Source organism: Orycteropus afer, unplaced genomic scaffold, assembly GCF_000298275.1.
Source record: "Orycteropus afer afer isolate SDZICR_OR568_19922 unplaced genomic scaffold, OryAfe1.0 scaffold00187, whole genome shotgun sequence".
NCBI classification, from domain to species: Eukaryota; Metazoa; Chordata; class Mammalia; order Tubulidentata; family Orycteropodidae; genus Orycteropus; species Orycteropus afer.
Genome location: NW_006921774.1, coordinates 5014607 through 5028358, shown reverse-complemented (window position 1 = coordinate 5028358; position 13752 = coordinate 5014607). Strand labels below are relative to the sequence as shown.

The 13752-nt window shown below is 34.7% G+C and overlaps 1 protein-coding gene across 1 annotated transcript; it reads left to right on the top strand.

Annotated features, from left to right (window-relative positions):
* Positions 1-801: 801 nt before the first annotated feature.
* Positions 802-7109, top strand: RAD51AP2 (RAD51 associated protein 2). The gene is made up of 3 exons (XM_007947479.1): positions 802-4054; positions 4969-5052; positions 6991-7109. The coding sequence occupies exons 1-3, from the start codon at positions 802-804 to the stop codon at positions 7107-7109; spliced, it is 3456 nt and encodes a 1151-aa protein (XP_007945670.1).
* Positions 7110-13752: the final 6643 nt, after the last annotated feature.

Genomic DNA, 13752 nt, shown 5'->3' with positions numbered 1-13752 from the left:
TTTAAAAGCATTTGTTATTAGGTTTTAGTCATAACTGTATTACAATAAATGGAGTAATTCAAACATGTAACTTTTATCTGTAAGTAATTTTACCCACACTATTGGTGAAGAAAACCCCACAGCAAAAATGAAAGCAATTTGCTTTTTACACTCTTAAGATCAATAATTATCAAGATAACAATTTGTACACGCTTGTAACAACTTTTTCCTGACATATTCAGATTGTTAAATAACAGTGCCTTTCTCCAAAACAACCTTTTCTAATGAGGCGGAAACCTGATTTTAAGTACCACTGAGATGATTAAAAGTGTTAAAAAATGTTTCTTAAGGACAGACAGATGTGGTTGGATGCTTCCAGAACTACACGATTTTATTGGAAAATTTTACTTGAGGAACTGTGAAGTGGCTTCTGAGGAAAACAAAATTTTAGGATTTTCAAAATGAAGCGATTTCCACTCACAAATTTTTTAAAAAAGAGAAAAATTCTGACTTCATTTTCAGAAGAGAGAAAGATTCTGACTATTTTCATTTTGTATTTATTAGAAAGGCGCTAAAAATAGACCAATGAGCCCCAGGCACTTTCGTACTTTTCTGGTGAGGTGTGGGGGGAGGGGACGGGGCTGAGGCCAGCTCTGTGCTGACAGGGGGCGGGGCGGTACTTTTATAGACCGGCTTAATTCAGGCTTCGAAGGGCCTGTCGGGAGTGACAGAAGTTTCTAGAGGCGAGACCGAGTCGCCTGGTGCCTGTTAATAGCCTGGAACTTGGTGAGGACCTCGGACAGGTCCCTCCAGTTCGCTATCATGTCATTCTCGACTCCGACACTGCAAGATGCTGAATTCAGGCGGCTTTCCTCTTCGCTACTGCCTTCTGAAGACCCTGATTCCCAGCCTCCCAGTAGAAAGAGGATCCGTCTTGAGCTTGGCGGTGTCTCTGAGGAGAGGTGGAGCCTGCCTTTGGTGCCTCGCTTGTCTGAAGTAGGAAAAATCTGGGAGTTGCAGCCTAGACCCTTCAAGGCAGTCACTCTTTCATCTAATGTGAATTTTGATTACTCCACAGACTCGTGTGTAGAGAAATCAGTTAGTGGGAGGCAGATACATCACCCAGGAGTCCAAAATAGCAAATTTCATACGATTAGCTGTTTGCAATCTCTCCCCTCACAAAGTTTTGATTCTGGTTTGAGGGCTTCAGAAAGGTCTTTTGAACCAGTACTGAATGGAAGAGAGGTTTTCAGCGTGCACAACAGCGATAGATCTAAAGCAGAGGTTAATCAACCTCTGTCCAGCACCTCCATATATGATATACATGGAGTTAAAAAAGAAAAGGAAAAACAGTATTTAGTGCAAAGGAGAAACAATAGTCAGAAAGTCAATAGATACATGAAGCGGGCAGAAAACCCATTTTTAGATGTTACCTTTTCTAAGGAAGCTAAACCAACACGTCAAGAAATTAAGAAGAGATATAACGTTGGCAGTGTTATCCCATCAAATAAAAAAGAAAGCATTTTAGTATCTATGCTAAAAATAGCAAAATGTCCAAAGAAACCCAGCTTGGAAATTGCTAAACCCTTCTATTTTAGAGATAACAACACAGTAAGTATCCCTGACTTTCCAACTGATTTAAATAGCAAAATGTCCTCTGTCTATTTAAAGGAAATAGCAAAGAAAAAAAATGACAAAAATGAGACATATGTTTGGAATTTCACAAACATTTACTGTTCTCAAAGTAGACCTGATGTTAAGCAAAAGCTACAAAATGACAATAATATTGTGGATGAAGAAGATACTTTTTCTGAGTATTATGAAAGTAATCATCAATCACTGAGCAACCAAAATACTTGGAAAGAAACAAAAGACATTATCAATTTCAACTACTATAATCATAGTAGACTCATGTATGATGTAAGAGCCTCTAAAAATAATATTACTGAAATACTAGCAAATTCAAAAGAAAAAGAAACAGAAATAGGCCTGGACAGTTACATACCAATCAGGTTGGAAAAAAATCATTTATGGGATTATAACACTAAATGTGTTTTGAAGAGAAACAGGGAAAGTTGTTGGACTATGAATAATTGTAAGACTAAATGTGAAAATATGAACATAAGTGGCAAAAATATAAATTTTCAACAATTATTGGAAATAGACCTTTTAAACAAGGAAGGTCAGCACAGTACAAGAACCATAAATACATATGAAGAACAATCAAAACCTCTTATAATAGAAACACTGGATAGTCAAAAAGCTTTAATAAAAATAGTTTGTTTAAGTGACAGAGAAGAAAATGATAATATGCTACAGTTGAGACATTATGCTACACAAAAAGGCTTACATTTAAGTAACATTTTTGAAAGTTTCAGCACAGAAATTTTTTGTTTCCATAAAAATATTTCAGGAAGTAAAAAGTATAGTATTTTAGCCTGGTATGAAACTTTGAAGTGCAAAAAGAAAGCTGAGATTCTAAATCTAATAACCAGGAATATGAATATTGATAGAAAGAATGATGTTTTAAACATAGATATACTGACCAATGTTTCTGAAGCTCTAAATATTATATTGAAAACCAACAATTACCTTGATTCTTTAACAAAACTTGAAAAAGAGTTTAAATTAGGTAATTCAAATAAACTATTCAAATGGATAGTTTATTTGAATTATCTGAAAAGTCTCATAGTACAAAATCATTATGTATATCCAGCAAGGATTTTAACTTTTTCATGGATGTTAGAAGATAATATGGGACCTATGTTCAAGAAAAGAAAGCAATTGCAAACTGATGAAGTTTTTGAAGGATCTAAGAAAGAAACCATCAATTCCTTCAGTATGACTGCTAAAAATATATGTTTTCCAGTTTTTCAGACTTATGAAAAAAATTCTTTTTTAATGGAATTAGATGACATGCATGACATTTTTTTGACAGAAGAAATTAGTTACAAAGATAATTGCCGTGAAGAAGTCATGAATGTAGACAATTGGGCCCACTTTAGTCCTATTACTGTTAAAATGAATGCTAAGTTTGGTCCTCAGTTTATTCAGAACTACCAAAGATATTTTAATGAAAAATTTAATGAAATAAGTATGCACAAGCAAGATTCAGATACTGAAAGTAAACAACAGCATAATAAGATTACTAGCTTTAATTCTGAGTTCATATCTGAGGATTTCTTTAATGTCCTGGCAAGCCATGTAATAATACATGGTCAACAAACCCATACCACGACTACAACTCAGGTGGCAAGTTTTGGGAACTTTCAAAGTGAAATTAAAGAAAAATATTATGAAGTAATTTTGGAGGAGGAAATAAAAACCACAGCACAAAGTTTAACAAATAGTTGCCAGATTTATAAAGATATTAAGACAGAAAAGGAGGAGAAAGATATTTTTTCTTCAGTGGATAGCATGCTTTCTGTACAATCAGCTTCATTAATGAGTAAAAAATTAAACGTGGAAGATGCTATACAGACAAACCAAATATATGTTAATCAAAATAACATTCCTGACAGAAATGAATATGAGAACACTTTGCAAGAAAGGGAATTAGCTAATTCAAGGCATTTTCATCTGAAGAATGGTTCTACAGAAAGTGTTAATCATCAATTTGAAAGTGATTTGAGTGCTGGGAACAATGAATGTTTTCAGGACTTAACTGCTAAGTGTTTATCAACAGAAGCTCTTACAATAGGAAAAGATTTTGAAATGAGGAATAAATTTGATTTAGTACTTCAAGAACTTCATATGTTTCATGAAATTAGTAAGGATAAAGAAATTCTAAGCACTGTAAGAACAAACATTGGGCAAGAAAATTACTTTGGAGAAAGTAATGATATGGAAGATGTAGACAAGGAGAAAGAAATAGATTTGAAAGTGGTTACAGTCAACAAAATGTGTGGATCTTCTTTACTCTGTGATACTACAGCAGGTCCTAACATGTGTAAAAGACACCACAGTTCATTTAAATGGAAAACAGAACCCAATAATGGCGAGCAGAAAGTTCCTAATGAATATTTTGGTCCAAGAACATCAGAGGAAGAATTACTCTGTTCTCCTTCTAAGAAAGGTATGAAATCAGTTTTAAAATAATTCTTTCTCATAATAGCAAAATATTCCTACTTTTTCCCTCTGTAGGCCAAATATAGGAGCTCTGGTGGCGTAGTGCCTAAGGCACTTGACTGCTAACCAGAAGGCTGGTGGTTCAAACCCACCAGCCACTCCTCAGAAAGAAGGTTGGACAATCTACTTCTGTAGTGATACTACCTTGGAAACCCAAGGAGGGGTTGCTATGAGTTGGATTCAAGTTGAAGGCAGTGAGTTTGGCTTTTTTTTTTTGGTTAGGCCAAAATATATGATTTCGACAAAAATGAAGATAAAGGGTAAGAAAAAGTTCTGCGGTTCAAACCCACCAGCTACTCTGCGGGATAAAGATTAGGCAGTCTGCTTCCTTAAATATTTATAGCCTTGGAAACCCTATGGGGCAGTTCTACTCTGTCCTATGAGTCAGAATCCACTTGATGGCAGTGGGTTTTTTTGGGGGTATTTTCCCATAAAGAGCTGTTCAAACATTGAATAATATACTGAAGTTGAGGACAACACTTTATTGATTTTTTAAAAGGAGATTTGAAGAGGATACAATTGAACAAATACTTCTGAAAAAAAAAAAGTTTGTTTTCTAATAACATTTTTATGTAAAAGTTACTTATTTGTGTAATAGGAGCCCTGGTAGGGCAGTGGTTAACTTCTCAGCTGCTAACCAAAAGGTTGGTGGTTTGAGCTCACCAGCTTCTCTACCAGAGAAAGATGAGGTAGAATGTTCCCATAAGGATTTACAGCCTTCAAAACCCAATGAGGCAGTTCTACTCTGTCCTACAGGTTTGCTATGAGTTGGAATCAACTTGAAGGCAATGGGTTTGTTTTGTTTTGGTATTGCTATAATACATAAAAACAACAATATAATACATTTATCTTTATTTTCAGATTGTGAAAAACCCTTATCTCAAAGGCCTGCTTTGTTTTCTGATGAATTTAAGGAAGAAAAATATAATTATTTATTGAAAGGAGGTAAGATTTTTAAGTTGTCTTCTGGAAAATTTTCTAAGATGATTATTGCATTATTTTTTAGCATGAGGAGCATATAGATACATAGGATTTTTGAAAATAAACGCAAAATTTAAATACTTTTGTGAACATTTATGAATTTAGTGAGCATTTAGAATATTACTGGCAAATACACTCTATGAAACTGTGTTCAAATATTTGCCGTGATATATTTCAATAACTATGTGATAAATTAGGTGTCATGCATGATCAAAGATAGGTGTCTCGTGTACTCAGTACTAATTGGCAAAATGAAAGAACCAGTTGTCTAAGTTGAATTTCCTCTGATGAGATGTCACTTTCACTTACATATTTATTATCAGTGTTCTCTATACTTTCTACTGTGAAGGGACTTCTTACATAGACATTTTATTTTGTGAATTAAGAAAATGTAAGGATCATTAAGGCATATTAACATAATTTATGGGAGCTCTGGTGGCGTAGTGCCTAAGGCATTTGGCTGCTAACCAGAAGGCTGGCAGTTCAAATCCACCAGCCACACCTCAGAAGGAAGGTTGGGCAATCTACTTCTGCACAGATACTGCCTCAGAAACTCAAGGAGGGGCTTGCTATGAGTCATATTCAACATAATATATTACTATGGCATTTTAATCTTTGATAGCTATTTTAAAAATAAACTAAACAACTATCCCTATGTTTTGCCAAAGATGTTTACAATATCAGACCAAGATACTACAGACCAAGCATTGCTCTAATTTGTAGTCCTAACTGGGATGAGGTAGCAGTAGGATTGAAATTAGAGCACCTAGGAAAAGTTATAGTCTTATAAAAAATTCTGATAGTACACATGACTGTATCAAGGGTAAATGTAGGTGAAATATATCTACCCAAATATTTTCAGGCATACATCATTTCTCAAAACCTTTTTCCAGGTCTCTTCATGATAAGTAAAATTGCTGTCCCTGTTCTTTTTATTCAGTGGCCTCAGAACTGCATTGTTTCTACTTCCTTAGATCACAGTGAAATAATCTTAAAAATTAATCCATATCCTTGGAAGATGAAAGGTAGTTTGTTTTCACCCGAATTAATGGGAATAATTGAGGGAGCACTACTCTGTTAGAGAAAAGCAAGTGTGGCAGAAATTAACCTGGAATGATGGGGGGAGTCTCTTCTTCTAAGGTAGAAAGAAATTGGCTTTAGGAGCATAATTTGATATGGATGGAGGAAGAGTAGGGAGCACATACTCATATTGTTATAATGATTATATTTGTGATAGTGACATGTATATATGAAGAAGATTAAATAAAAGGTGTAGAAAATGGAAAAAGTTAACATTTTTTGGAACTATCTAAAACCCTAATAATCTGATTTTGCCTTCACAAGGTTAAATGCCTCATCACTAAATATGAATGATAGCATGTAAATTCAGCTGGAATTATTTAATAATATTTAATAATAGTAGGCTTGGATTCATAAAAAAAAACAATCTTCCCGAGGTTGTTAAAGTCCAGTGTAAGTGAAAAGTTAGAAAATACTGGGAAGTGTGGGGTAAGTAAGAGCAGACTAAATGGCAAATAACAATAGGCAGAACATTGCGTCTGCTTGTACAGAATGGTTTTAAAGGCATGGAAAAGATTCTTAAGTGTCCTGAAATGTTTTTGTGACTACCTACTTGTTATTGTGGTGTTTCCCCTCTTAATAAATTTAGAGTTTCTACCACTAAAATCTGTAGCACATGGGGACGGGATTAAGTAAAATAATGCATTTAATGACAGGATTAAATAAAATAATGCATTTAAAATACTTAGCACAGTGCATGACACATAGTAAATACTCAGTAGATGTTGTAGTATCATGATTAGAAGTTTGTTAACATTTCTAAGCTTAGAAATTATTAGTAATTCTACATTCTTATGTACTTTTATCATTTTATATTTTTAGGTAGCCATTTTTCATATGGAATTTTAAGAGTACATCCACTGAAGACATGCAGCCGACCAATCAGAATTGGTTTGTCAAGGAAAGCTAAGCTTAAACAACTTCATCCCTATCTGAAATAAATGTTACAAGAATTTACAAGAAGATATTGCAATGTTATGTTTCAAAATATTTTAGAACATCTATGAATAAATGTTTTGTTGCTTTCTTTAAACAAATGCCTTTTCCTAGTATGGAAACTTGGGGCTTTATTATAAAGTATGCAGAGTTTTTTTTTTTTTTGTGAATTTGTCTATTACTTTTAAATATTATAAAATGTTTCATTGAAGTTTTCATATCATGTTGACAGTATAAATATTAAAGGACTAACACTATCTCATTAACTATGTCAATGATTATTTTTCATAATGTGTATATGATATTTCTGTAGAGAAGATAGCCTTTATGGGTTTCTTAAAATTATCTATAAGCCAAAAAAATATGTTCATTTTTCAGGTGAAATAATAGAGGTGCAGATAAGATGTGTAAGTTTTCTAAGATCACACAGGAGTGTGATAGAAGCTCTCTCCTCTTCCCCACATTTCTCTGCATTCTTTTTCTAATCTTTATTTCTTCTTCATAATCTATTTATCTTTGGCCTCAGGGCAGAATTGTGATCATGCAGTTAATATCTATTAATTATTTATTCATTTAACAAATATATTTTAATATACCTACTATTAGCTAGGTTTTGTTATAGGTCCAGTGATTGAGAAGATATAGATCAGATCTTGCTTTCATGGAGCTTATTTTCTATGCTTGAGGTTGGTAGAGAAATATGTGACCCTTAAAAGTAACCACCAGTAGAATAAACTATATTTTTCAAAACACTAGACAAATAAATAGCGACAAATTAGCTGCTTAACAATAAATAAATAAATAAATAAATAAAACAGAAAGCATCGAGAAGCATGAAAAACAGAAAACATTTTTGACAAAGGAAAACTAGATGTATTAATTAATAAAATAAATGTGACTTGGTTAAATCAGCCTATAACAAACAAAGATTCTCAGAATCACTAAAAATTAACACACAAAACCCTTAAATCCAACTCTATTCGTTAATTTCCATCCCCCATCATGTACTTTCCAATTTCAATATCCTGCTCTAATTTCTTATATCCCCCTACAGAACTCATCATTTTCTCATACTATATAATTAGCTGCTAGAAAGCAACCTTTTTTTCCCACTAAGATATTCCAAGTGCCAAGAATAGTATCTGTCCCCTAGTAAGTACCCATAAAATATTCATGGAATGAAAAAATATATTTCTCCTCTTCTAATAGCTATGTATTTTGAATTCTTCATAGATTTATGACTTTGGACAAGTCTCCATTTCTCCATTTCAAAGGAGATAACATCTCATGAGATTATTGTGAGGATTAAATGAGGTAGTACATGTTATGAGTGTAGAACAGTTCTTATACATACGAGCTACTCTACAGTAACTTTAGAATATTCAGTCATTTATTGGATTTTTTTTTTTTCTGAGTCCTGCATTAGATTATTTTCAGGAATGTGCCACTTCTTTGAGTCTTATGAATACTGTTCCTTTTACTTTTTCTTCCCACAAGTGTTTTCCTCCTCCTCTTTTTGGTCCTCTTTCTTATTTTTATTGTTATTTTAAGTCCCATGCTAGATTTCTAAACTTTTATACAAAGTAAACCTCACCACTATAGAGGTTTGTCTTCATATTGTATTTGGATGGTCCTTTTCTATCACCATTTGTGAATATTGAACTTCCTTCTCAGATCTATTTCACAAGGGCAGGTTTATGTGCTTCCAGTTTTATTCCTGGTCCCTAGTAGATATTTATGGAGGTTTTTTTCCCTTTCCATAATGAATGGTATATTCATCTATAGCTACTGCTGGTTCTCTCATACGCTAAACAGATGGACTATGTGATAAGCTTAAACTTCTAGCTTACATGTTTTTCCATGTTACTGTCCCATTACTGCTTTATCTATAGAATTTTCTTAGAGAGATTACATCTTCCAAAATGCAAAACATTCCTGTTAGTGTCATCACTCAAGTACTCCTTCCTTTCCCCACTACTTCTTACTCAAATGCACATACACACACAGACACTGCTTTCTCCTCCTGCTGAGAGATGTGAGTTCCTGAATCTGCAGTTAGAAAGTTGGAGGGCAGAGGACAGGTGACATTTTAACTCTTATGATTTTGTGTCTTAGTCAAATTTGGAGAGGCAGCCAAAAAGGGACTGGGTAGAAGACAATATAAATTGAAATCCATCTCCTTCCCACCTTGTTCTTTTTATCTTTGTTTTTAAAATGTAAAAGTTGAAAGCTTTCAGATGAGAAGAAGAATATTCAAAGGTTGAAAATCTGCTTACAAAATATTTGCTTTTCTTCAACCTTAGAGTAAAGCTCTGTGTTATTTTAGCTTAAATTAACAAGCTTCTGGGTAACAGTGAACATGAGAAAAGAAGCAGAGCCTTATATTAAATCAACTTGAAAAAGTTGTGTTGATAGTCACTACCTGAAGTATGTAGACCTCTGAGTTAATATTATGTTCAGTGAAGCTGATCTTTCGGTTCATCTAAATTGCCACGTAAGAGAATGTGTATAGAGACAGCCATCATTTTGGGAAGTTTATCTAACGACACAGACATTTACACATTTACACAGACTTATAATAGTTTGACTGTGGCTGACTTTATATTACTAAAAAGTCCTTAGGCTAAGGAATATAAGATACAAAGATATCTGAAGTGTAACATTGTATTTCCCCCTCATTTTCCCCACTTTGTTGTAAAACATGTATAATTTTTGAAAACATCATTTCTAGATATCTCTATTTTGTATGTTGTAAAGTATAGGCACATACTCTAACAGCACTTTCAGAAGAAATAGTCATTAAACTCTTCTGATTCAAGCTATGGGTAAAAGAACAAATTCCTGATTTTGAAATCTCTTTAATTTTAATATTTCTGTAATTTTGTGAAATCTTCCTATTTGGAGCAAAAGTAGATGGTAAAATAAAAGCACCTTACAGAACTCTTTCTTGAACTCAAAACTCATACATGTGACTGTCTACTCAGAAGGTCTACTGAGATGTCTGATAGGCATTATAAACTCCACATGCCCCAAACTGAGATCCTGATATCCAAACTGCTCCCCTAGCAATCTCCCCCATTTCAGCGAATGGTAAAGCTATTCCTTCAGTTGCTCAGATCAGAAATCTTGAAGTCTTCCTTGATATTTTTCTTTTTCTCACAACTCACAGCTGGCACATCAGCAAATCCTATTGGCTTTAGCTTCTTTTGCCTGGATTTTTACAATAGAGTCCTAACTGGTCTTCCTGCTTCCATCCTTGCTCCCCTTCTATTATGAACACAGTAGCTACTGTGATCATTTAAAACATAATTCATAACACATCACAGCTCTACTCAAAACTTCCCAATGGCTTCCCGTCTCCTTCAGAGTTGGCTTTGGTGTATAATCCTTGCTTTGATGTATAAGAACTATACAAAAATCCAACCTCGGTTACCTTCCTGACCTTCTTTCTACTACTTTCCCTTTGTTCATTCCACTGAGATCACACTGGTCTTGCTGGTTTTTGAACAAATTAGTCATGCTCCTTCCTCAGGGCCTTTGCACTTGCCTTCCTTCCACCTGCCTTCCTAAGAACTTACTTAGATGTCACCTTCTCATTGTCACTTTTCTTCCCACTAACATTCATATTCCCCTTAGTTGCTTTAATTTTTTCTCCTTAGTACTTTACAATGCATATACTTTACACTTATTTATCATGTTTATTGTTTTCTTTTTTTAAGCTCTGTGAGGTGAAGATCTTACCTATTTTGTTTATGGTTCTATCCTCAGAGCCTAGAATGGTGCTTGGCATAAAAAAACTATTCAATAAATGCTAATTGAATGCAGGAATAAACAATGTGACCAAGCTAGATATCTCTTAATTATACCATGCTGAGCAATTTTTTCTTTTTGAGGCACAGAGCTCTGTGTCCTCCTGCAATTTAAAGATTCTTCCCTTTTCCTTGCTATTCTTTTCCTCTTGAGCCAAAGAAGTGAAAACAAAGCTTGAATCTACATCAGTTATTATATTTCTTTCTTCAGAAATTCATCTGCCTAACTTGTCAGAATTTTAGGTTTTTTTTTTTTAATGCAGAGAAAAAAAAAGGTAAGGTAAAATATAGCCTATATAATTTTACCATAAAATTGAAAAATTGTAAAAATTCTTCCCAAAATTCAGTGTCCTATAGTGCCTAAGGCATTTGACTGCTAACCAGAAGGCTGGCGGTTCAAACCCACTAGCCACTCATTGTAAGGAAGGTTGGGCAATCTATTTCAGTACTGATATCACCTTGGAAACCCAAGGAGGGGTTGCTATGAGTCCGATCCGACTCAATGGCAGTGGGTTATCTCTTATTCACTTAAAATCTTTATAATTGAAATCAAATAAATTTAGATATTTAATTACTTCTTTCTGTATTACTAAAGAATATTGAAATTCTTTAAATTCTTTATTTTTATTATATTCTCTCTTTAAGTAATTTTAAAATTTACTTAGTTATGTATGAAATGGAAAGGATAAAAAAGTGGACAAAATAGTGAACATAAGTCCCCTCACTTTTTTGACACAGAGCTATCCAATTTCCCTTCCTGGAGGAAACAACTATAAACAGTTTCTTGCCTCTGCTTATTTCTATGGAATAATAAAACTTTATTATTAATAAACATAAGGTATTTTCAGTAGTCTGATTTATACTTAACTTTGTTATTAAATATGCATATTTGTTACTATCTTGTTCTTACTTATTCTTTAGAATGCTTACATTTCTCTAAATAATTTTGGCCACGATAGTATACATAGTAAATATAGTCACTGATACATCTTAACATGTTAAAATTTTAAGAACAAGAGAATGATCTTTTGTAATCATAAAGAAACTAAAATTTGAAAAGTCAAATGGATTTAGTGATTCTGACATTTCAGTAATACTTACTTTTAAAATCAACCTTAGACATTCTGATGTTTAATGTTTTCATATATTCATAACACTACTTAAATAGAAGCTTCATATTTCGACAAATACAATTTTATTCAAATATTTAAATAGTTAACATGTCTGTGTTTTCATAAAAAAAAGGTTTTTGATTGATTCTGAAGCCTGGCTAATTACCATCTCCATTTCTCTCCTTTATTTCACTGCTTTACACCCACTAGCTTTGATTTTTTATTTTCTTTCTTTAGCTCCCACCTATTACACATCCCTTTTTTCTCTCCTTAGACCCTTTACCTCTCTTGCTCTGCCCTGCCTTCTCTCCCCAGAAAGAGAGCTAAGAATCACTGAGGATGTTGGCTATTTTTCAATTTGTGTTTTCCTTGTGTTACTAGCTGTCTTCTATTCTTGAAATGTTCACATTGCTTAGATTTATGATAACACACTGCTTCATTTTTTCTTTTCTCTTTCTGATCCTTGTTGTTGCTGTTGTTGTTATATGCCGTCGAGTCGGACCCAACTCATAGTGACCTCTCCTTAGGTTTCCGAGGCAGTATCACTATGCAAGTAGATTGCCCCATCTTCCTTCCGAGGAGTGGATGGTAGGTTTGAACCACCAGCATTCTGGTTAGCAGTCAAGTGCCTTAGCCACTATGCTACCAGAGCTCCCTTCTGATCCTTAGGTATAAGCAAACACCAAAGTTAGCTTGTGGACGTTTAGTCTTTGTTTCTATATTTTTATTTCTTAGAAATCTCATCAATTTTCATGGGTCTATCAACTATCTCAACTCTATGGTTTTGATACCAAATTATATCCACTCTGTAAACTTTCCAAATTCTAATTTCAATTGTATAAGAATAAATTTAAAAAACTATTATTCATTACCATAGTAAGCCCCAGGGTTACAAGTGAGGAGAGACAACTCAGGGACGCCCAAAGTATCAGGTGGGAAGAGCAGGAGAAAGGGAATTAAAAGCCAGGAAGCCAGAGAGAAGAGCAATCAGCCAAAGGGATTAGGTGAGGAGGGGAAACTCAGGCCGCCCAGAGTAGCAGGCCGGAAAAGCAGGAAAAAAGGGATAAAAGCCAGGAACTCGGACAGAAGAGCAGTCAGCCCCAGGGTTACAGGTGAGGACAGACAACTCAGGGATGCCCAAAGTAGCAGGCGGGAAGAGCAGGAGAAAGGGGATAAAAGCCAGGAACCTGGACAGAGGAGCAGTCAGCCCCAGGGACAACTCAGGGACACCCAAAGCAGCAGGTCAGAAGAGCAGGAGAAAGGGCATTAAAAGCCAGGAAGCCAGATAGAGGTACAGTCAGCCACAGGGACCCAGTTGGGGGTGATACGAGAGGTCTCCAACAGCAAGACAAACTTGTCTGTCGGTTTGTCCCACTGTGGTGACATGTAGATGTGAGTTTTGAGGCTGAGCCTCTGCTGTTTAAAACCCAGCGAGATGCACCTGGTGCACAGGTAACAGCCCAGCTTATAGGCTGAGAAAGACTAGGAAGAAGGAAGAGGCCATCCACTTCTCAAAGAACTGGCCAGGGAAAACCTTACGAATAGCAAAGAAACACTGTTTGGTACATTACTGCGCACCTTTAGGAATAGTCCGTTTAGGCTAAAAGGCTCTCAAAATAGGACTGGGAAAGAGTTGCAACATCTGAGTAAACCCAGCCTTACTCATATGGAAAAGAGAAAGCTTTCAAGACCTTCATTTGCTGATGTGGCACCACTCAAATTGAAGA